Source organism: Capra hircus, chromosome 6 (assembly GCF_001704415.2).
Source record: "Capra hircus breed San Clemente chromosome 6, ASM170441v1, whole genome shotgun sequence".
Taxonomy (NCBI): Eukaryota; Metazoa; Chordata; class Mammalia; order Artiodactyla; family Bovidae; genus Capra; species Capra hircus.
The window spans coordinates 6,452,349-6,478,344 of NC_030813.1; the positions used below are offsets into that span (position 1 = coordinate 6,452,349).

Below are 25,996 nucleotides of genomic sequence, written 5' to 3' on the forward strand. Positions count from 1 at the left end.
ATTAAATACTTAATTCTCAAATTATCCACACAATGGGCAGCAGGAGGCAGCAGAGGTTTTATAAATATGCTTGAAATTTTAATATCACTGGCAGGCATTCAACCAAGTGGTCTGACTTCAGAATTCCAACTAACTTAAAAATAGATGTGTTATTTTTCTCTTCTGCTGACACAGACATCCATGTGTCTTTACCGAGAATTTCGGCTCCAGGTTCTTTGCAAATCTAAGAGCTGGATTTTAACACTTGGCAAAGCAGCTACTTCAACATCAACACAAGGAGCTTTAATTAATAATGCTAATTTTGGTACTGTATACAAACAAACCTAAAGCCCAACAGTCAAGAAATCAAATATATTTACTTAATTTGAAAAGATAACCTAGGTTTAAAACAGACTTACATAACAAGAAAACCAAACTGCTATTCTAGACACTATAATCCTCACTCTCGTTGTGTATGAAGATTTCAGGCTAAAAAAATAATACTGCAACTACAAAGCCTAGAAATCCAAGAGCAATAACCTAATCAATGATCTGATTTACAATAAAAAGTTAACATTTAAATACTTTAGGGAAAAAAAAAATCACAAAACTTTAACTGTATAAATATTTCTGGCTAAATTTACTACATGACAAAAGGAACAGATACTTTAGTATGTAATAATCTATCAGATACCAAACTTAGGGATGATACGAAATAAAAAGCAATGAGTCTTCTTTTCTCACTGGTATTTTACTTTAAAGAAAGAGCAAATAATGCTATTTTGCTACAAATTAAATTTCAACACTGAAAGTTTATGGTTTTTAAAAATATGTAAATATTTGATGATGCTGGGCCACAGCAACTACTTCTCAATGGTCGGTGAAGCTCCTAGAGAAAATAAACTTAGTATGCATAGAGACAAAACCAACTGTTAAAAGTACCTCTAAAGTATATTCTTTAGATATACTTTCTAACATATTTATTTTAAATTAATATACTCTGAAGTTTGTAAAAAAAATCTTAAGAGAAAAAAATCAAATTTATGTACACAAATATACTTTTTGATTAAAGTATTTTTCATTCACTAATTTTAGGATTTAATAACTAAGGATAGTGTATTTCACTTAGCATAATGGAGGTACAGATTTTTTTATAAGAATTAAGGAGATTAACAGATTTTTTTGACCACTGATTAACTCCTTTCACTCTTACTTGTCCTTTGCAAGATCAAGACTCTCAGCTTGCACCAACCCTGACTTCTATGATTAACTGAGGTTAAGTAATATAGACTCCAAAGTAATGGCAAAAGTTTTTGAAAGGCCTAATAATTCCTTTGTGATTAGTTACTTACAATCTGTAAATATCTTAGCATACATTTATTTCAGTAGATAACCTTACTCCACAGAGAAAAGAGTCCATTAGGTGTGAACACCTTCAAAGGATTCATCTAACATAATACATACTGAATGGTACCCACACTCACCTTTATCTCTCCCATTTACCACTCCTTTAACTCAAAGCCTTCTCTGTTTCACTTTCACTCTACTTCCAGAGATCATATTCCATTAATTACTGTTCTGTCCCACTCTTTTCACACCTTTCTCCTCTGTACAACATCAGTCCCTTACCTTCTGTAACATAAATGCAAAACTAAGCGCTTGGTTTCCTTTTTCTCCTTTAGTTTCCCTGGTGGCTCAGCTGGTAAAGAATCTGCCTGCAGTGCAGGAGACCTGGGTTTGATCCCTGGGTTGGGAAGATCTCCTGGAGCAGGGAACACATCCACTCCAGTATTGTGCCCTGGAGAATTCCATGGACTGTATAGTCCACGGGGTTGCAAAGAGTTGGACACAACTGAGAGACTTTCACTTCACTTCACTTCTTTACTATTCACAGCAAAGATCCTGACAGATGCTTGCATTTATTTACTGCTTTTTTATTTACTGTAATCTTTTCTGAAAAACTTTTAGTTGGAAGATGACTTCAAAAAGTTCAGAAAAGCTGAAAGACTACAACTACTACAAAGAATACCTACCTGTATATCCTTTACCCAGATTCACCTGTTATTATCATTTTACCTTTTTTTTTTCTGAACCACTTGAGAATAAGTTACAAAATCATGGCCCCTTACTTCTAAACACTTCAGTCCTATCACATTCTTGGGTCTGTTCCAGTGTGCCTCTAACACTGCTTTCACTAGGTCACTAATGCCTTATTAGCTGCTAAATCAAACTAGCAGGTTTTAATCCTTATTCTGCTTTACCCGTGGCCATTTTTCCTCTTGAACCTCCCCATCTCCCTAGTCTCCGTGCGACGCTCTCCTCTGCTGTATCTTCTCATACTTTCCAGTCGCTACTCACTCTTCTCCACAGTCGCTCCTTCTCTCTGCCTTAGCTCATCTCTCCCAGCCAACAGACCCCATGCCCCTTCATCTGCCTTATGCCCTGACGTCTCATGTTTTCCTGAGTGGTGGTGCTCACATCTCTGGCATTCAATTCTCATATATGTTGATGGCTACCGATACATAACGTTTCCCGCATTACAGACATTTGTAACTGTCTAAATCTATTTACCTAAAATGACAAACCAAACAAATCTGAAACTAAATCTGACATCCCCACTCGATGCCAAGATATGAGGGCTTCCCAGGTGGCCCCGTGGTAAAGAATTTGCCTGCCAATGGAGGAGACGTATGAGACACAAGTGCGACCCCTGGGTTGGGAAATGGCAACCCACTCCAGTATTCCTGCCTGAAAATCCCATGGATAGAGAAGCCTGGTGAGCTACAGTCCACACAGTCAGAAGAGTCAGACACAACTGAGCGACCGAGTGGCTCTCACCCCCGAAATCTGTCTCTTCTTCCTGTACTCCTCCAATTGGTAAATGCAGAATCCACATACGTAAGACCCAAATACGGCTACTCCCCACTTCCTACTTTCCCCGCACTGTGTACATCTGTCATAGAACCTGACTCCACTGTCCACATATTCTTACAATCTCTGAAATCTTCTTTCTTGACATAGATACAGTCTTAGTTTATGTACTCATCTTTTCTCCCCTAAGATATTAAATTCTGTATCTAATTTTTCTCCCACTGCTCTAAATTCACCTTCTGCTGCTGCTAAGCCACTTCAGTTGTGTCCGACTCTGTGCGACCCCATAGACGGCAGCCCACCAGGCTCCGTCATCCCTGGGATTCTCCAGGCGAGAACACTGGAGTAGGTTGCCATTTCCTTCTCCAAGGCATGAAAGTGAAAAGTGAAAGTGAAGTGGCTCAGTCGTGTCTGACTCTTTGCGACCCCATGGACTGTAGCCTACCAGGCTCCTCTGCCCATGGGATTTTCCAGGCAAGAGTACTGGAGTGGGTGACCATTGCTACACAGCCACTAAAAAGTCTTTTCTAAAATGCAAATTGGAGTACACTATTCTCCTTGTCCTTTGGTGCCTTTCCACTTCTTAGGATTTAAAAATAGCATAAAAGTTTCATCATGATTTGGCTTCTCTCTAGCCTCTATCCATCATCTCAGAATTTCCATGGATGCATTCCAGCCTTGTATATAACAAGTTACCTGTGTTTATCTAATATGTGGTATCAAAAGTACATGTGGTGTCCATGTACTTTTGAACATGTCATTTCTTCTGTTTTAAATGCAATTTAAGTCATTTGAAATCATCCCCATTAGTGACCCATTTTTAATACAGGAGCTAAAATAATCTAAATGGCATTGTGGAATTCCAACAGTGTTTCCAAGTACTAGCTTTAGGCAACGTAAGTATTTTTTTCTATTTGCAACAGAACCCATAAGCAGCAGCAGCATAGTATCTCTATCAGTGAAAAATTATCAGTGAAATAACTACAATGGCATTACTTTAGATTTTAAGTTCTCTACTAGTGCATAAACTTATACAGACTAATATTAAAAGCTGACTTAAAAAACAGAATATAGAAATTAAAAATTTTTTTCTAAGGTTCTTTAACTTTGTGAAAGTCTTTTATCCATGGATAAAGTGATTCTTCAGGTCAATAATGTATGTGTGTCCCATTTTATAAATAAGAAATAGAAATCCAAGAAAATGATACCATGCCACAGAAAATTAAATTGTGCTTTACTGGGGAAAAAAAAAATCGACACAGGGCAACCTTTTAGCTTAGGAAATAAACTGCTATACCCACTTTAACATGTTGTCAATCATAAACTAGGGGAGGGGAACACACATATGGATACCATAAGGTATGCACTTTAATAACGGTTCCCTAAGCAAAGACTGGGCTTCCCAGAGGGTGCTAGTGGTTAAAAAACAAAAAAAGGGCCTGCCAATGCAGGAGTCTTAAGAAATGCGGGTTTAATCCCTGGGTCTGGAAGATCCCCTGGAGGAGGGCCTGGTGAGTACTCTCGCCTGGAGAATCCCATGGACAGTGGGGCCTGGTGGGCTACAGTCCATAGGATCACAAAGAATCAGACATGACTGAAGTGACTTAGCATGTATGCACACAAGCAAAAACTAGTTTAAAGAACTCTTACAAGTTTTGAAGTTTATTAAATAAGAAATAATATTTGTAATGTAATGCAATTAATGTAGTTAAACAAAAAGTGGGTTACATAAAACCACAAAAAGATACCACCTCATACCCACTAAGATGGCAATTATAAAAAAAAAAAAAAATAACAAGTACTGGTGAGGAGGTGGAGAAACCGGAACCTTTGTGCACTGCTGGTGGAAAAGCAAAATGCTGCAGCTGCTATGGAAAATAGTGTAGTGGTTCCTCAAAAAATTAAACGTAAAATCGCCAAAGGATCCAGCAATTGCATTTTTGGGTATATATTGAAAAGAACTAAAAGCAGGGATTTCAGGCATCCATATAAATAGGAGCATTTCATACAATACCCAAAAGGCAAAACCAACCCAAATGTGGACAAACAAAATGTGTTACATCATATAATGTAATGTTATTCAGCCTAAAAAAGGAGTGGAATTCTGATACACGGAGCAACTCTGAAGACACTGTGCTAAACAAAGTAGTGAAAGTTGCTCAGTTGTTTCTGACTCTTTGCAATCCCATGGACTGTACAGTCCCTGGAATTCTCCAGGCCAGAATACTGGAGTGGGTAGCTATTCCCATCTCCAAGGGATCTTCCCAACCTGGATTCTTTACCAGCTGAGCTACAAGGGAAGCCCAAGAATACTGGAGTGGCTAGCCTATCCCTTCTCCAGGGGATCTTCCAACCCAAGAACTGAACCAGGGTGTCCTGCATTGTAGGCAGATTCTTTACCAACTGAGCTATGAGGGAAGCCCATTAACGAACGAAATAAGCCAGCTGTAAAAAGACAAATACTGTATAATTCCACTTATATGAGGTATCTACAGTAGTCAAATTCGAAGAGCCAGAAAGTAGAACAGCAGTTGCCAGGGGCTGGAGGGAGGAGGAAATGGGGAGTTGTTTAATGGGACAGAGTTCAATTTGAGAAGGTGAAAGAATTATGGAGATAGATGCTAGTGATGGTGGCAAAACAATGGGAATGTAGCTACCATCACGCAATCTTTACTTAAACATGATTAGAATGACAAATTTTGTTATGCATTTTATAATTAAAAAGAATATTTTTAAGTGGGCTACATATATACTCTTTCATATTAAATGGGGAAATCCACTACAGAGTTCTTATAGCAACGCACTCCGAACCATCAACATTTCTATGACCCTGTGTTTTTATTAATGTCAGGAAGCAAGCATCATTTTGTAGAGAGCACTGAACTTGCGATTATTGTTCAGTTTTTACTGACTTTGGCTGTTGATTTTTTGGCAAACCTCTTACTGTTTCCTGTAATACTTTGTTACCAGACTTTTATCAGATTTTTAAAACAGGCGAGACATTTTATATGGGAAAGGAAGGTTATTTCCTTAATATAAGTGCTTCCTACTGATATTATACCATCTGAAGAAAACAAAATACTTAAAACATTTAATCAAATTTAACATCTGCAAACTGAAAAATAATCTCCATAAAAACCTTAAGAAAGATAAAGACTAAAAACAAACTTTAAAATGTGTTCATCATGGCTGTTTTTCGTTGTTAAAAATTATATCCCTTCTAATCCTCTGAATTCTAAAATCTGAAGACAATGTCCTTGACTGCAACCTCTATAATCCCCTTGCTCATCATTTTCCTTGAACCCCATTTCCCAAATTCTTCAGGTATAACCTCTCAGTAACAATCCCAAATTCTATACACATTCAAACATCTAATTTTCTTTGCTTCTGAGCTGCTGTATGTTGCTAACAAATCACCTATAATAATGTCACACCATTACACATTTACTGCTTCCAAACTGAACTTTTCCAACAGGCTGTTTATCAGGTTTTCTGTCTATCCGTAATGCAGGTGGCAGATATCGGGACTGTTCAAACAGACTGAACGCGCTGGTAAACCACCCTTTCCCACCCTCTGTGATGCTAGCCTGACTGTGAAGACTTGCCCGGCCAGTGAGATGTGAGCGGAAGCGCCTGGACCGCTTCTGGGTTGACAGTTTTAAGTGCTCACACGTGACTGAGTCTCCACGTTATGTCCCCTTCACCACCCTCTCCTGCAATACTGCAACAATTAGAGAAACACTGGTGGAGATGCGGGTACCATGTGTCTCAGGCCCTGAGACATCACAGGAAGAGACGTCATGCTGACCTCCACTGGACATGTGTTGTGAGCAAGAAACAATCTTGTGTTAAGACACTGAGATTTTCAGGTTGCTACCACTGCACAGCCCAGAATCTAGCCTAGCCTGGCTGACACACTTGCCTTTATTCCTACTTCCTGAAGTAGCTATTTGCATCCTTTAAGACTTCAAGCATAAACTCTCCCAACTTCCATCCTCATTACTCATCAACTCATCAGTAGAAGGACTGTTTTCACCTACTTTAGTCTTAATATCATGATTTACTTTTTACTGCTACTATTACAATATATTTAAATAAAAATTTTACCTTCTAAGTGATTTTTGCTCTGTTGGGAGGTATAGTTCACACGTTCTGTGTTTAGGTTGCTTGTCTTAATCTGATCACTAGAAAATAAAATAAAACACACACCAAACATATCAGCTACCATGGATTATTATTTACTTTACCCTAAGAAAAAGAAAGGAAACATTTGTTAAACAATTATTATACACCATGTGCTGCTCTAGGGGATTAATTACATCTCACAATAATACTTAAAAGTAGTTAATATTCTCATTTTACAATAGTTATTATCCTCATGTCACAGATTAAGGCTGTGAAAGTCAAATTAATTTGCTCAGTAACTTAAATCAAAGAAGCACAAGCTGGAATCAAGATTGCCGGGAGAAATATCAATAACCTCAGATATGCAGATGACACCACCCTTATGGCAGAAAGTGAAGAGGAGCTAAAAAGCCTCTTGATGAAAGTGAAAGAGGAGAGCGAAAAAGTTGGCTTAAAGCTCAACATTGAGAAGACTAAGATCATAGCATCTGGTTCCATCACTTCATGGGAAATAGATGGGGAAACGGTGGAAACAGCGTCAGACTTTTTTTTGGGCTCCAAAATCACTGCAGATGGTGACTGCAGGCATGAAATTAAAAGACGCTTACTCCTTGGAAAGAAAGTTATGACCAACCTAGATAGCATATTCAAAAGCAGAGACATTACTTTGCCAACAAAGGTCCGTCTAATCAAGGCTATGATTTTTCCAGTGGTCATGTATGGATGTGAGAGTTGGACGGTGAAGAAATCTGAGTGCTGAAGAATTGATGCTTTTGAACTGTGGTGTTGGAAAAGACTCTTGAGAGTCCCCTGGATTGCAAGGAGATCCAACCAGTCCATCCTAAAGGAGATCAGTCCTGGGTGTTCTTTAGAAGGAATGATGCTAAAGCTGAAACTCCAGTACCTTGGCCACCTCATGCGAAGAGTTGACTCATTGGAAAAGACTCTGATGCTGGGAGGGATTGGGGGCAGGAGGAGAAGGGGACGACAGAGGATGAGATGGCTGGATGGCATTACCGACTCGACGCACGTGAGTTTGGATGAACTCCGGGAGTTGGTGATGGGCAGGGAGGCCTGGTGTGCTGCGATTCATGGGGTCGCAAAGAGTCAGACATGACTGAGTGACTGAAGTGAACTGAACTGAAGCCTATCTGGTTACAAAGTCCTGATCTCTCTAATACCTTATGAAGTATTATGAAATTACCCTGCCAAATAAAAAAACTTCCCTAAGTCTTCACTATAATGATTATTTTAGTAAAACATGGGCAGTCATTTTTTGCAAATCTGGCTTTTCAATAATCAATGTGATAAAATACTAGCTAATATCAAATTAAGATGTTTTAGACTGATTCAGGGAAAACATAGTGGGTTAACTGACCTAAGCTGTGGACATATTTTAGAGGTTACAGAGATGTGGAAGTAGACTGCTAACAGTAATATAATAAATGTTTTCAGAATTAAGAATTAATTGAATGAAAACTTAATTACTGGCTGTATTCTTTAATATTTGCTAAAGGAAAAATATCTCCTTCATGGAACTGGGTTACGACAGAAGAAAATAACCCCAGCTCTGAGTTACAGATGTTGGAGATGGGATAATGAGCATTAAATAGATTGAAGAATTAAGCAATGAGCTTAATGACAAATATACCAATTTAAATCTATGGTTTAAAACTTGTAGTATATATCAATAGTTTTTAGTGGCAAAATGACAATGCATTTTACTTTCTAAATTTCTTCAAAATAAACAGCTGTTATTTTAGGAATCAGGAAATAACTATTAAAAAGAGAAACGCAAAATATCAAATAACCTGTGATATCCCAGGTTACTCTGAGCTCAAGCTCTTTGCTTTTCATTTAACTGACCCCAGTGTTTGAAAGTTCCTTCAAGTAATTAAAGAGACAATGGATGGGGGAAAATCATTTATATAATTTGTGCATTACCTGAAAAATGCAGTTTCTTTATCACCACTGATATCCACCACGGTACCATTTCCATCAATAATAGGCGAGTCCAAATTAGCAGAGCCATTACTGATATGATCACTGCTTTCATATCCAGACTCTGTCCTTTGCATCTGCCAGTTGTCACCATGAACTTTAGTTTCTCTGAGGGCTTTATTTTTCTCTGCTACTTTTCCATTAAATTCAAGGGAAGTCCTGCTTCCCGTTTCTTGCTTCATTTCATCTTCATATATAGTCATTAAACACTTTTGCTTTGGATTCTCTTTCGGCCAGTTGTTAAAACTCTGATCTTTGCTACATTTAGACTTGTTACTGATGTTTGATTTATGCCTTGGACTCTGCTGCCTTTTTTCACTTTCACTAAAAATGCTATCAACATTTAACGTTTCTCTCATAGGTTTCCAACCTCGGTTTCGGCTTTTATTGCTGCCATTAGAGCTGCTTCCTTTATCGCGAGAATCTTGGCTACTGTCTGTATCATACCCAGTACCACTGTCACTCTTACTTTTGCCAGTTATTTTCTCTCCTGAAGCAAGAATCTGGGATTTACTTGAGCTTAAGGTTTGTGCAGAAGTTCGACTCTGATGGGCAGTTCGGTCATGCTTACATGGTCCTTTCCCTTGACTATGATATAGATGTGGATTCCCATACTGTCTGAAGCCATTTAGGGTAGGAGGTGATCCAGTCTTGAAATGTGGAGGGTCTTCATCAACCAAATCTTTAAAAATAAATAAGGAAAGAATGATACAAAAGCTCTTCAAAGCCACTTGTTAAATCACAAGCCAAACACCTTCTTTGATGAAAAGAAGAAACGTTAAGCAGCAATAATGATAGTTATTTAAATCACATAGTGCTTTGAGATTAAAAATTGCTTTTGAAATCTCTATTTATGCTTGATGTGATACATTTATAATATAAATGGTTATATAATGATTTTTAAAAAATTATCTGCAAAGCAGATCACAAGGTAATTAGAAAAGTTAAAAAAAATGTATTCTATCTCATTCATAATAAAAAGCATAAAAATAAACATATTTTCCCACCTATTATATTGGTAAGATTAAAAGTTTACTAAACCAATTACTGCTGGAAACAGATATCTAATCACCATTGATGGGAGTGCAGACTGTCAAGTATTTTAGGAGGGCAACTGAGCCATACCGATCAAAACTGAAAATAAACATACTCTAACCCAGTAATCATTCTGAAAAAATTTTATGCTGTGGCTACATGCAAAAAGTACACAAAGTAACTGTGAAAGGATTTCAATGGAGCAAGATTAAATCAAGTTTTAAAGCCTAGAAGTATCAATTAAATCATATGTCCATAAATAAGGGCATAAAACCATAAAAGTAAGACATGATCATGGAAACTGTTAATAGTGGAACAGAGCAAAGGTCAAGGGTTGGGTTGCAGGAAAAAAAATTCTTTTTATTTAATTGTATAACCTTCCTTATTATTTGAATGTACCATACAGGTGAATTGAATTTATGGTTAAAAGGTGAAACTATAAAAAAACACAAATTTTCCATGCTATAATTGAATAAGAACTAGGAAAACTTTACATTTATAGATGTAACAGGCACATTATAGAAATCATACTAAGATATATAACTTATAAATAAATATATATAATATATAAAGAAATTATATTAAATTGTATTAAATTATAAAAGCTAGCTTTAAAGTAAGATTGTAGCTGCCTTTCTCCAATGAATGCTACAAGTTCTTAACTTACCTCTATGTCTACTCAAATCTTTTCTCTGTCCCCTCTCCAAATCTTTCCTTTGTGAGGAAAGTAAGTTTTTCTGTTCAATGGCTTTTAGAGCACATTCTCTGGAAATGTCTTTTATTTTTTCCCTTTGATCACTGTGACTTGACTTAACTAAAAAAAAAAATTATAATAACACAGATCATTTTTCATGCTATTCAATAAAAGTACAAACTGCACTACATTAAAAATTTAAGATGCAATATATTAACAAAATACAGATGAATATATAAAATGGAAAAAGGTATAGTTTCATTAAGAACTTTAAAGAGCATTTATTATAGTTTTTTGTTCATGATAATTGTTCATTCTGAATCTTTTCTTGCTTAAATGGGTTACTTTATGGTTAGATATTATTTCATTAATACATTTTAAAAGCCCTTTATAAAATCATCCTCAAAAGTCACTCAATTAGTTATATATATTTCTAAACCATAATTATACACCATACTTTGATATCTCCTGTTGGATCCTAACCACAGATCTTCATTTGTGAAAATTAAAGTTGTAGGTTGATAATGACAAGAGAGAGTTGAATAAACAAGGTTAAAAATAAACTACAACAATAGCAACTTCAAACTCCTGTTGCATTCACCAATGCTAAATTTAATTTTGGCATACGAGCCAAATTATTAACTAAATGTTTTTCCTCTCCAACTTAATAATTAACTCCTTGAAGGAAAGGCCATATCCATATCATAGCTTTCTTTGGTGACAGTCCAGATTGCCTCCAGCCTATTACGTACAGTCTTGAGTACACGGAAAAACTCAACCACTAGTTGAATCAAACTGTTCAAATAAAACTATAGGTCTCAGACAAATGCTTAAGTCAGAAGACAAAATTTTGTTTCTGTTTGCTATTTTCTCTTCATGGCCAAGAAAAGCTAGTTAAGGATTCTCTTTCTGGTCTTTAAAAAGAATTACATACAGTAAGTGAAAAGGGGGGAAGCTTAACTACTCAAGGACAACGTAAAAATGAAAATTTAAACACATATCTGGTCAGGAATTCTCTGGCGGTCCAATGGCTCAATCCCTGGTTGGGGAACAAAGATCCCACATGTCACACAGAACAGCCAAAAAAAAAAAAAAAAAAAACCCACATACCTGGTCCTCTACCGCTACTTGTTTGAATGTGGCTCCGATTAAATGATGAAATGCTATCTGCTTGAAATTTCTGATTTTCCCTCTGTTTTGTCTGATCACCAAATCCATTTTCTTTTGAATTTTCTGACTTAGAAATCGAGGGCTTTTCACATCCTTAAAAAGACCAACAAAAATGTTTCATTTCCTTCATCCTCTCTACCAGAAGAAGAGATATTTGAATCATCTTTTCAGACACTTTTAATACTAATGAGAAAATTATTAAAAACTTAGAGGACTGACATCTTTTAACGATTTCTACATGTGCTGTTAATACATTCAAAAGTGACCTAGCTCCTTTGGACTTTTCTGGTGTACTAACTTACTTGAAATCTCAGTACTCATCACTAGTAAGAGCTACCAGCCAAGTAACCCCTCCTGGGCTTGTGTGAGCAGGGTAGTGGGTGGCTGCTGAAGGTGCCTCTGAGGCCACAGATGAGCAAAGGTTCTTTAAAAAGGCTAACTCAAAGTATTAGAATTTTCCTGGATTCCACTGAAACTACATTTTGATCCTCAACATTCATTTCATATTCAGTATATTAGTATTCCTAGGGGTTGCTAAGAGTCAGACACGACTGAGCGACTTCACTTTCACTTTTCACTTTCATGCATTGGAGAAGGAATGGCAACCCACTCCAGTGTTCCTGACTGGAGAAACCCAGGGATGGGGGAGCCTAGTGGGCTGCTGTCACACAGAGTCAGACATAACTGAAGCAACTTAGCAGCAGCAGCAGCAGCAGTGTGATTCTTACAATGAAAAACCCTAAAAAGAACTTTTAAAGAAGAATTACCTATATTTTCTGCAATTGATTTATGATGTGACCAGCTGATGACCTGCCTGAGTGCATCTTCAGTGGAAACTGCTGTGCCATCTGGGTTCGCATAAAACAAAAGCAATGGCTGGAAATGGCATCGGATACACTTGGAGACCACATCTTTCCATCTACTTCCAACCTTAAAAAAAATCACAATGAATAGAAACAGAACTTTGCAATCAATGCATTACATGAAAAGGCAGAGACTGAATTATTTTGTATATTAAAAAAATTTTAAAGATACCCAGATACTAGCTGTTCAACTATTCATCATATTATACAATTAGTTTTATTTAGAAACTAGTCAACATAAAAATCTTTTAAACATTATCATTTAAAAAATTGGTGAGCAAGATTATATACTTTCTATATCAAGATCTAGAATAATCAGATTTTGAAAGGCTTTGCATATACATAGTTGACTGACTTTTGACAGACTTCAAGCAATTTAATGGGGAAATATAATGGTCTATTAAACAAGTGGTGCTGGAACAAGTGGATGGCCATATGAAAAAATGAACTTTGACATCATTTCACTAAAAGCATAAAAATGAACTCACAATGAGTCATGAAAAAACTATAAAGAAGAAAGTGTTATGAAAGTGTTAGTTGCTCAGTGGTGTCTGACTCTTTGCAACCCCATGGGCTATAGCCCGCCAGGCTCCTCTATCCATAGGATTTCCTAAGCAAGAATACTGGAGTGGGTTGCCATTTCCTTCTCCAGGGGATCTTCCTGACCCAGGGATTGAACCCAGTCTCCTGAATTGCAGGCAGATTCTTTACTGTCTGAGCCTCCAGGGAAGCCCTATAGAAGAAAACAAAAGATAAAATCTTAAGAACCTTAGGGGAGGTAAAGATTTCTTAGATAGGACATCAGGCAAGTCAGAGAAGAAAAAAAATTATAAAACTGGCTTCATCAAAATGAAATAATAACTTCTGCTCTTTGAAAGACACCATGAAGAAAATGAAAAGAAGGAAAAAAACCCCACATATATCTAATAAAGAACTGGTGACCAGAAGAAAGAATGACTACAACTCATTAATAAGACGATCCAATTTGAAAAATGTACAATACATCTGAACACTTAGCCAAAAAGACATAAAAAATGGCCAATAAAAACATGAAAGAATACTCAAAACATTATTAATCATAGGGGAAATGCAAATTAAAATCACACTGAGATAACGTCATACATTTGCTATAAGGGCTAACGTTAAGATGACCACCAACATGGAGTGCTCCTGAGAATGTGGAGCAACCGGAACTCCAGTACATGGCTGGCAGGAATGTAAACTGTACAATCACTTGGAGACCAATTTGCCAGTCCCTTGTAAAGATTAACACATACCATACAACCCAGAAATCCCACTTCTGGGTATTATCTAAGATTAATGGAAAACAGTAGGTTCACACAAAGACTGTTCATAACTCAACAAGTGAATGGATAAACTGTTTTACGGTCATAAAATGGAACACAACAATAAAAATAAGGCACTGATACACACAGCAAAATACATATTTTAATATATGACTATATGTTAAAAGATATATATGTGCTTAGCAAAGGAAGCCAAACACAGAGAATACGTATTATAAGATACCACACATATAAAACTTGTAAAATGAGCAAGACTAATCTACAGTGAGATCAGTGATTTCCTGGGGCCTAGGGTGGAAAAGCGACAGCAAGGGGACCCGAGAGGATTTTCTGGAGTCATGAAAATGTTCCATACAGTGAATGTGGAGGTTATACAGGCATGTTTACAGCTGTTACTATCCAAACTATAAACTTACAATGGGTGCATTTTTAATGTTTGTAAATTACACCTCTCTAACGTTCATTTAAAAACAAAACCAATGAAACAAAAAAGAAAGCATTCTAGAATATTAGCTTACAGAAGAAAAAGACCTTTAAAAAATTCCTGAGGAGCTTGTTCATATTACACACATTTAGCTGTTTACTCTCCTTACTTGGAATTCTGAGATACTTGAAAAACTAGACTAATTTGAAAACAAAACAAACCTGAAACTCAGAGTGACCATATACCCAGTTCTTTCTTCAAATTTTGACAATTTAAGCTATAAGGATGCAAAATAGGAGTGCCAAAATGCTGCTACAAACTGACTCAAATGGAACTTCTTAATAAACTGCCATATCAAAGTATTAAAGAATAAATAAATAAAGTCTGTCACTGTTTCCACTTTTTCCCCTTCTATTTGCCATGGAGTGATGAGATCAGATGCCATGATCTTGGTTTTTTCAATGTTGAGTTTTAAGCCAGCTTTTTCACTCTCCTCTATCACTCTCAGCAAGAGGCTCTTGAGTTCCTCTTTGCTTTCTACCATGAGAGTGGTTATCACCTGCATATCTGAGGTTGTTGGTATTTCTCTTGAGTCATCCAGCCTGGCATTTCATATGATGTACTCTGCAAGGTGTAAATAAGCAAGGTGACAATTGACAGCCTTATGTAATCCTTTCCCAATTTTTGAACCAGTCCATTGCTCCATATCTGGTTCTAACTGTTGTTTCTTGTCCTGCACACAGGTTTCTCAGGAGGCAGGTAAGGTGGTCTGGTATTTCCATCTCTTTAAGAATTTTCCACACTTTGTTGTGATCCATACAGTCAAAGGCTTTAGCATAGTCAGTGAAGCAGAAGTAGATTTTTTGGGGGGTAATTCCCTTGCTTTTTTCTATGATCCAACAGATGTTGGCAATTTCATCTCGGGTTCCTCTGTCTTTTCTAAATCCAGCTTGTACATCTCTCATTTAGCACAATGCTTTTGAGATTTCTCCACACTCAATAGTTGTCTGTATCAACAGTTCATTCCTTTTATTGCTGATTATTATGTTCCAGTGTATGGTTATACCACAACTTCTTTATCTATTTACCTGATGAGTTATCTTTATCTATTTACCTGATGAGTTATCTTTATCTATTTGTTTCTAGTTTTGCTTACTATAAATAAAACTACTAAGAACACTGAATTATAAATAATATATGGATACATGCTTTTACAGGAGTGGAATTGCTAGGTTGTATGCTAAGTATTGGAGAAGGCAATGGCAACCCACTCCAGTATTCTTGCCTGGAGAATCCCATGGACGGAGGAGTCTCGTAGGCTACAGTCCATGGGGTTGCTAAGAGTCAGACACGACTGAGCGACTTCACTTTCACTTTTCACTTTCATGCATTGGAGAAGGAAATGGCAACCCACTCCAGTATTCTTGCCTGGAGAATCCCAGGGACAGAGGAGCCTGTTGGGCTGCTGTCTATGGGGTCGCACAGAGTCAGACACGACTGATGTGACTTAGCAGCAGCAGCAGCATGCTAAGTATACATTTGAATTTATAACTGTTTTCTAAAGTGATTATCCAATTTTGCATTTCCATCAGCCTCGTGAGAGATCCAGCTGTTCCACATCCTGATCAGCTCTTGGTGTGAACAATCTTTTTAATTTTAGGCATACTAATAGGTGAGTAATGCAATCTCATTGTGAATTGAATTTGTACTTCTTTTATGCCTAGTGATGTGCTGAATATCATTTCAAGGGCCATTCATATAAAATATCTTTTTGAACTGTCCGAATCTTTTGCTCACTCTTTAACTGATTTGTCTTTTTATTACTGAGTTGTAAGAGTTCTTTATATATTCTGGATATAGGCTTTACCAGACATATACTTAACAAATGTTTTTTCCCAGTTTATGCTTGTCTTTTCATTCTAACAGCATCTTATTGAAGAGCAGAAGTTTTGACGAAGTCCAATTTACCAGTTATTTTTATGGTCCATGTTTACTGACTGTTATCTAATACATCTCTCTATAGCTAAACAGCAGTTTTAAAAGTCTTGCCCGGTATTTCTAGTTCTGTCATGTTTAGCCTTTTCTTTCTAAAGTAATTTAATATCAGACCTGACCTGGAACTGCCTCCAAGATCATCTGGATATTAATCTGAACCTTTACTTTTGAGATGCTGATGCTCAAGGTTCTGAGAGAAAGGAAGGTAAGCTCCATTTCCCTACCCTGCCTGCTCACCTCATATCATGTGACTTGAAGGATTGAAACGGGAGAGCAGATCTGCTGTTATTCCTTCAAGGGATGGGTCATAGCTTCCTACTTCTTTGAATATTTTGCAATTCTTTTATTGAATACTATTTTGAAAAGGCATACTGAAATTTTACTGAATTTTACATTTTTCAGTATTGAGGGTTTTTTTTTTCTTTCCTTTTAAATTGTTAGCATGTAGTTATGTGTTATGTTAAATTGCATGGGATCACCTTCATTCTCTGACAGCTTCATTTTAAGCTTTTTATGTCAGGTCCAGAGCAATCTTCAGTCTAGGAATAATTTAGCCCCACTATCAAGGTGATACTTTTCTGAGGCGTCTACTTGATGTTCTATGGATCCACTCTTGCTACTCAGATGCCAACTATCCTAGCCCTGTACAAGTTCTGGGAATTGTCTGGCCATGTTTTCCAGTGGTCATTTCTCCCACCTTGAGTACATTTGCCCTACACATAGTTGATCACTATTCAGCCAAAGATTGAAAGGGGAGCCCTCTGCTGATCCCCAGAACTTTCCCTCTGTACAGCTTTCTTTCTGGTACTCTGTCCAGTAAATTTTAGCCATCTTGGCCCCTGTGAACTCCAATTTCCTCAGCTCAATGAGACTACGAGGCTCTGTTTGGGTTTGCCATCTCTGCACTGCAATCCAAAAACGACCTCTAGCCAGCAAGCAGGGTTCACCATGTTGGTTCCTTTTTTCTGTTCGACTGCCTGATGTCCAACAACTAAAGTATTCGCTTCGTCTATTTGGTTTTCTAATTTTTAATACTGAAGGTCTTTAATGATGCTCTTATAATTAAGTCCACTTATTACTAATCTACATAAGTATTTGCATATAATTATTTCATATAATTCTATCACTATTACATCACTTACCCCTCAAAAGTGAAAACCACAGTAATTATTCCAGTTAGTCAAGTGTCACTTACCTCTTTCACATTTGCATCATCGAAAAAGACCCATTTGGAGCTCTTGGTATGAAAAGCAAAGGCACAGTAATGTCGGCTGGTGTAGCAAATCATGCCAACAAGGTGAAGCTCACTATTTCTGGCATTTTCATCAGTAACTCTATAAAAAAGCTGTTTAAAAATAACGTATATTTAATAGTCCTTTTCAAAGATGAGCAACAATCATTTGATGAGTCATGCATTTGATTCTCTACGACAATTATTTCTCATGCATACTGTCCCAAACTGATATTAGTACTAAAGACACCACACCACACTGTTAACAGAATTATTATTTTCGATTAGTCTGTAAGAGACATGATGTCTAACAAAATGTAATTACTACAACTTAGTTCAGTAGCACAGCATCTTGAATACAGAACAGACACTTTACATACATAAAACAAAATGAGATAAATCACACATTTCCTGATAGTTCATGGTTGAATCGCATTATTTTAACATACATTAACCATCCTACCTAAAAGATAACTATCTAAAAGTTTAACTGTACTATAAATCAATTTAAAATAAGATAGTAATATGCACACTTATGGCAGAAAGTGAAGAAGAACTAAAGAGTCTCTTGATGAAAGTGAAAGAGGAGAGTGAAAAAGTTGGCTTAAAGCTCAACATTCAGAAAACTAAGATCAGGGCATCCGGTCCCATCACTTCATGGGAAATAGATGGGGAAACAGTGGAAACAGTGGCTGACTTTATTTTTCTGGGCTCCAAAATCACTGCAGATGGTGACTGCAGCCATGAAATTAAAAGACGCTTGCTCCTTGGAAGAAAAGTTATGACCAACCTAGATAGCATATTCAAAAGCAGAGACATTACTTTGTCAACAAAGGTCTGTCTAGTCAAGGCTATGGTTTTTCTAGTGGCCATGTATGGATGTGAGAGTGGGACTATAAAGAAAGCGGAGCACCGAAGAATTGATGCTTTTGAACTGTGGTGTTGGAGAAGACTCTTGAGAGTCCCTTGGACTACAAGGAGATCCAGTCCACCCTAAAGGAGATCAGTCCTGGGTGTTCACTGGTAGGACTGATGTTGAAGCTGAAACGCCAATACTTTGGCCACCTGATGCAAAGAGCTGACTCACTGGAAAAGACTCTGATGCTGGGAAAGATTGAGGGCAGGAAGAGAAGGGGATGACAGAGGATGAGATGGTAGGATGGCATCACCGACTCAATGGACATGGGTTTGGGTGGACTCCAGGAGTTGGTGATGGACAAGGAGGCCTGGCGTGCTGCGGTTCATGGGGTCACAAAGAGTCGGAGACGACTGAGTGACTGAATTGAACTGATGCACGTTAAAAAATAAGAGCTACAGATAAATTTTAAACCTTAAAATTTTCTAGCTTGATATTTATAATTTATAAGCATTATCATATACACCCAAACAAGCACATACACAGATGCATACAGTATCATATTATCATTATTCTAGAGTGATTAAAAGGATAGAGTACGTGATGGATTAGTTTATAATAGAAAGCAAGAAAGGCATTCCAGTTAGCCCGATTTGATGAACTTTATCAGAGTTACATCTGCAAATTATTTCCTTTAGAAAGAAAATTTAGCTCTGAAAAACAACATACAGTGTAATGTTTCAAAGGAATTTAAAAACGAAATGGAAGAGAATGAAAATAATTACTATACCCCAGGAAGATAGAGCTGGGTTGCCAGATTCCGAACAATATCTTCAGTCAAGTCAGAATGCTCAGAGTCCCAGACTAAACCGATTGTAACAATCTCTGGACAGTTCATTAAAACACGCCGAATTTTTATTTTTTGGCCACAGTTACTCTAAAGAAAAACCAAAAAGACAACTTTTGAAATTATCAAAACAAATATACCAAAGGTAATACCATTAGAGCTTGTATTATGCAAAAGAATGTATCAGAAATTCATTCAGCACATTAAAAGATTTCTAACAAACTATCTGTCTTAATTGCTGATCAAACAAATTTATTTTAAATCAAAGAACTTTTCTTTGATATTTTCGTAAATCTGTTAAAATAAGAATTCAACCTTAAGAAAAGCAGAAATAAAGACCTTAAGGTTGAATTCTTATTCAACTAACAATTCAATTCACTAACAATATCACATTAGAAAAGAATAATATCATTACAATAATATGTAATGTTTATTTAAAGAAAAACAAAAACTAAATTTTCAATTTAGTCAAATGACAGGCTTCAGAGCTTAAAATTAATCAACGTATGCCACCTTAAATCCTTCACAAAGTGACATGTTTTTAAAGAAATAATGTTGAAATAAAGAGCTCAATGGTATAATTACCTAAAGAACACTTAAAAAATTAATTCTTAGAATTAATTCCAGATTTAATTACTATTTGTATGGCAATTTCTATTTTCAAATTTACAAACACATAAGCACACTAACATTCTCTGAATTATACTTACAGGACATTTCCTGTAGTCATCAGTTGTATTTGCTGCTTGCAGCAATTCTGCAAACATATCAGGCTTAAATCGCTCATGCCTTTCCATCATTCTTTCAACTTCATTGCTACAAAAGAAACAAACGGTCCCAAATCTGGCCTGTGAACTTAAAAAAGATCTAATAAATGTGCATTAAAAATATTATGCTATTAATATAGGTATGATCACTTTTTCTACCTTAAAACACAATTTTGTTTGAAAAGTTAACCATAAAGCAAATTTCCATGACATGAAACACAGTGAAATTTGGCAGTATATGATGAAAGAAATTAGGTCAAAACAGGACAAAATAACGTGAAATCACACACCATTGTTTGGAACTATATGAATGATATAAGATGCTCCATCTCAAGGTAATTATAAGTTAACTGTTTCTTTTACATTATTACTTAATAAATACAGACTGGAGTTTAAACTTTGGCCTAACAAGAACAACAAACTTTAGGAGAGTCTCCCTCTCTAGCTTAGTTTCCAGACACAAAATTATTTTCAGCTAAGAGAAGGCCCTTTGATGATTAATGAAGCAATCACAACCAAAGCTACTTAAGCTAGGTTTGTGATTTTTGTTCTTATTATGAATGCTAACCATTTCCTAAAGAATCTAGGGAGGGTTATCTGTGTCAGTTTCTATCCAACCTCCTCCTAGAGTCTAATTTTCACATATCAAGGTATTAAGTATCATTAGACAACTACTTATTTAACTTATATGCAGAGTACATCATGAGAAACGCTGGGCTGGATGAAGCACAAGCTGGAATCAAGATTGCAGGGAGAAATATCAATAACCTCAGATATGCAAATGACACCACCCTTATGGCAGAAGGCGAAGAAGAACTAAAGAGCTTCTTGATGAAAGTGAAAGAGGAGAGTGAAAAGTTGATTTAAAATTCAACATTCAGAAAACTAAGATCATGGCATCTGGTCCCGTCACTTCATGGGAAATAGATGGGGAAACAATAGAAACAGTGAGAGACTTTTATTTTCCTGGGCTCCAAAATCACTGCAGATGGTGACTTCAGCCATGAAATTAAAAGATGCTTGCTCCTCGGAAGAAAAGCTATGACCAACCTGGGCAGCATATTAAAAAGCAGAAACGTTACTTTCTTTGCCAACAAAGGTCTGTCTAGTCAAGGCTATGGTTTTTCTAGTGGCTATGTATGGATGTAACAGTTGGACTATAAAGAAAGCTGAGCACCGAAGAATTGATGCTTTGAACCGTGGTGTTGGAGAGGACTCTTCAGAGTCCCTTGGACTGCAAGGAGATCCAACCACTCCATCCTAAAGGAAATCAGTCCTGAATATTCACCTGAAGGACTGATGCTCCTTCCAAGAAACTCCAATACTTTGGCCACCTGATGTGAAGAACTGACTCATTTGAAAAGACCCTGACGCTGGGAAAGATTGAAGGCAGGAGGAGAAGGGGACGACAGAGGATAAGATGGCTAGATGGCATCATGGCATCACCACCTCAATGGACCTGAGTTTCAGTAAACTCCAGGAGTTAGCAATGGACAGGAAGGCCTGGCATGTTGCAGTCCATGAGGTCGCAAAGAGTCGGACTGAGTGACTGAACTGAACTGAACTGAGACAACTACTTAGCATTTCCAAAAAGATATATAATGTAAGCTCAATACTCCTACTACCTCCTGTTCTAGGTGCTCTTGTTTTACTTTATAGTAATTTAACCTTCTTAGAGCTGGATTTATTTTACAGTTCAATAGTTACAATAATAGGCAATATTCAATAACAACTAAATGTACCAGTTCCCCTAAAGCACTTCACAAGCAGACTAGAAATCACTAAATCTGACAGGCTCATTCAAGTTGCATGTAATGTTGTTGTTGTTGTTGTTGTTTTTACAAAATTGACAGCATCAGAGTGGTGCTTTAACCAGACACATTTTGAATTTGAAATGAACCTAGACCTGGGTTTCAATATTAATTCATCCATTTACCAGATTAATCTTATTAAGCCTATTTCTTGAACAACAAAAGTTTTTAAGATTAAAAGCAACAATTTACGTAAAGTCTGAAACATAGTAGCACTAAACTATTGTATTCAATATTTATTACCAATAAAGAAAAATAATTAGAATTCAAAGTCTGGGCTCTTGCAATTGAACAATTGTATTCAATACTTATAACCAATAAAGAAAAATAATTAGAATTCAAAGTCTGGGCTCTTGCAATTGAACAAATGTATTCAATACTTATAACCAATAAAAAGAAAGATAATTAGAATTCAAAATTTGGGCTTTTGCAATTCATGTTGTGGACCAGGAAAAAATGGATGGAGCGCTAATTCTTTTTACCTAAGATACTGTCTCAGAGCACTGTCATTTTACGCTTTCAAAGTAGACTTCAAGTTTTACAGTTTTTAATTTGCGGTCTATCCTTAGTCAAACACCATTCTACTTTTATATCAGATGAATGAAATTGACTACAACTGACTAAACTTTAAAGACTGTTCCTTTAAACCAGTGTTTCCCAACTCTGCATATATGCAAATTACCAACTTACTACATTGGAGGATCTTTAAGAAATGATGTGCTATATCCAAAAAATCAAGGAAGTTTAATAACATGATGAAATTAATGAGCACCTAACACTCATTTTGTGCAATGATAAGAACATTGGTAGCATTTAGCAGCTAACTTTGGAGAAGGAAATGGCAACCCACTCCAGTGTTCTTGCCTGGAGAATCCCAGGGACAGCGGAGCCTGGTGGGCTGCCATCCACGGGGTCGCACAGAGTTGGACATGACGGAAGTGACTTAGCAGCAGCAGCAGCAGCTAACTGTTATACTGATGTATTCTGATTGATAATGACTGTTTCATGTTTTATCTTTTGTATTAAAGTATCTGCAAACATTTATGATCTTATTCAATGCTTTCAAACATCAAATATTTATACTCTGAAATACCTGTTGCAGTGTTCAAGCAATTCTTATTATGTAAAGCCTAGGTATCACCTTTGGATCCCTAAGCTATTTCAAGACCAGGAAGAGAGCGAGGGGACAGACAAGCCTACAAATGTTTATTTCAGGTGAATGGTGAAGCTTTAAATCCAATAAATCTAACAGAGGATTACTTTTATTTTTTTCTTTCTTGTCTGCTTACCCTAGCATCAATCAACACGCAGGAACATGGTCACTGCAAAGGTAACACCTTAGCAAAAATGAAGAAATCACGTACAGTTCCATTTACCATTCAACTTAGCTCTCTTCCATAGTTCCAAAACCTTGCTATAAATATAAATAAATAAACATTTTGACTAATATTTTGTACATTTGTCATTACTGAGTGACATCTATATTTGGTAAATCAGACACAACCAAAACTGAGATAGACATCACTTAGCACCCGTGATGGTAGCACATTTGTGCATCTCACAGAGTAGATATTCATATATGCTATGGTTTCATAAGGTAGAGGCTCAGTGTGATCACACACATTACTACTAACATCTTTGGTAAATATGCTTTAATAAGCTCTTACCACAGGGCTGTTGTAGAAATGTACCGTACAAATTCTGTAAAGGGTAGAGGATCTGATGATGCTCCACAGCTACGACACACACACTGCAGAGAAAAGCACATGTCTAATTTGCCAATGATAAAACATAAACATATCCTCTACTAAAATAGTTAAGCCATCTCACCTGCTCATACAGAGTCATAGCAAACTTTTGGTGAGTGATACAAGATTTGGAGGTACACATGTCTGCGTCTCTGCTTGGCACTATGTGAAAATGAATCCTCTCCAGTATATTTTCCTAATTGAAAAATTAGAAGACAAATGAATTGCAAATCTTGCATAGGACACTTCAAAATACAACTCTTTTTAGCTTTACAAATTTAAAAATCTAAAGATTTTCCAAAATGTTAAATTGAGTGCCATATATGTTGTTAGCTTTTCAGCTTTCCTCTTTATCCAAGCCTTCCAATGCTGCTCAATTATTCTCCTTCTGTAGTGTCAGCTTAAAAAAAAAATTCATAAAAGAAACATTATAATGTAACGTAAGTTTAATAAAGATTTTTTAAAAATCAATTCATGGTGGCTGACATCTAGAATTTAATATCAGAAAACCAGACTTCCTATGTTCTCAATGTTTTCCCATTGAGAAAAAGCAATTAATTAAAAAGAAACACTCTGCTTGGATCATTTGGATAGTCTATACAACTGAAATTAAAACATCAATGATAAAGGCTTACAATACCTGAACTAACACTCTAATGCAAGGAACCTACTCTTCAACAAACTTCTAATAAAAGGTTGGATTTGTAAAACAGATCATTAATTTCTTTAACAAATTATTCTTTTCACCAAAGCTTAACCAATGGATTCTTCTAATTAGTTACTGTCCCTTCTTTTGCCTCAGGACATTTATAACAATTCATTTAATTAAGTCTTCATTTCTAGATATCTTGTGAATTATCATATCATGGATTAGTATATTTCATGTAAGTGAAAGTAAAACTATAAAGTTCAGTATTGTGCAAAATATATCTATCTATATTTTAAACAATGGACAATTATAACCATGAGAAGTATGAAAAGCATATTTCATGACTGTGTATGCTGTTTTTGTCCCACTTTAGTCAACATGGCTTTCCGCCTGTCTGAGAAAACATTCAAGATGTTCATTTAAAAACATAAATGCCAAATGAATTCCAGAGAATAATAAATTATTTGGAAATCTGGAGAATGCACTGGGGAGCTTTGATGATACATTATTTAGCAGGCCTGACAGGCTGAACTGTAACAAATAACAGATTAGGAAAGTTTTGAATATTTCAAGAACTTGAGCAAAGTCTATAAAACAGGAATTTAAAAGACATGTTTGAGGAACAGAATGAAACTATCTCACTAAGGGAAAATTCAGAAAGAAAACAAAGAGATAAGCTGGAGTATAAATGTAAAAAGCCTTTAATGTCAGAAGAGAGTCAGATGTGAATCACAGAAATATTTGTTGTGTAAGCATTTATCTGAAAAAATTATACTAATATGATGGCTGTTAAACTTGAAGGATAGAGGTAAAAAGGACACTAGCAGTCAGGGACCCCCCGGTGACTCAGTGGTAAAGAATCTGTCTGCCAGTGAGGGAGTTGCAGGAGACGTGGATTCGATCCCTGGATCGGGAAGATTCCCTGGAGCAGATGGCAACCCACTCCAGTATTCTTGCCTGGAGAATCTCCTGGGGAAAGGAGCCTGGCGGGCTACAGTCCATAGTACCGCAGAGTCAGACATGACTGACCGATTGAGCACACCCACATCTTATATATAGGTGATATCCATGTTACTGAAACAATTAATCATCAACATGCATATTTCAGAAAGTATGCAATGTATGTCCTTCGGCAAAGGAACGCTCTATTTATCAGTATGGTGGTAACAGAGTCTCAAAACGTCAACCTCAGTCAGTGATTCTCAACCTGGAGTAAGCTGGGTAAGAGAACTGCTGCCCCTGACAGCTGCACGTCAAGATCCTCTTTTCCAGAGAGAATCGCTGCATGAAATGAAAATGCTGCTGGGAGAGCCTGTTGTGTGTGTAGTCCCTGCGGGAACAGAACAATGACCTAAGTGATGTGATTTATACGCAGTAAGCCTTTTGCTCCAATAAATAAATGTTAAAGTATTTTAGTATCCTAGCTCTCAAAAAGTAGAGCAGCGCAAGGAAGCAAAAGCAAACATACACAAAACACACGTGGAGCTTTGAGAGCTTCGGAAGGCAGGGAAGACAAGGATCTCCTAGGCAGTTCTGCTATAAACATATGATTCACTTGTCTCAGAAGGCACATCACTTAAGGGATGCAAACCACTACCCTGGCCTAGGGGTCATCAGACACAC

At 36.6% G+C, this 25,996-nt stretch overlaps 1 protein-coding gene across 1 annotated transcript in view; it reads right to left on the minus strand.

Moving 5' to 3' along the window:
• USP53 (ubiquitin specific peptidase 53) overlaps window positions 1-25,996 on the minus strand; it is a 57,262-nt gene that overhangs the window by 5,667 nt on the left and 25,599 nt on the right. The window contains exons 5-14 of the mRNA XM_018049174.1: window positions 23,807-23,920; window positions 23,644-23,726; window positions 20,109-20,214; window positions 19,342-19,488; window positions 17,660-17,809; window positions 12,643-12,805; window positions 11,816-11,968; window positions 10,679-10,825; window positions 8,920-9,658; window positions 6,958-7,034 (exon numbers count right to left, since the gene is read on the minus strand). Of these exons, the coding sequence (XP_017904663.1) occupies window positions 6,958-7,034; window positions 8,920-9,658; window positions 10,679-10,825; window positions 11,816-11,968; window positions 12,643-12,805; window positions 17,660-17,809; window positions 19,342-19,488; window positions 20,109-20,214; window positions 23,644-23,726; window positions 23,807-23,920 (1,879 nt within the window). The remainder of the gene's footprint in view (window positions 1-6,957; window positions 7,035-8,919; window positions 9,659-10,678; window positions 10,826-11,815; window positions 11,969-12,642; window positions 12,806-17,659; window positions 17,810-19,341; window positions 19,489-20,108; window positions 20,215-23,643; window positions 23,727-23,806; window positions 23,921-25,996) is intronic.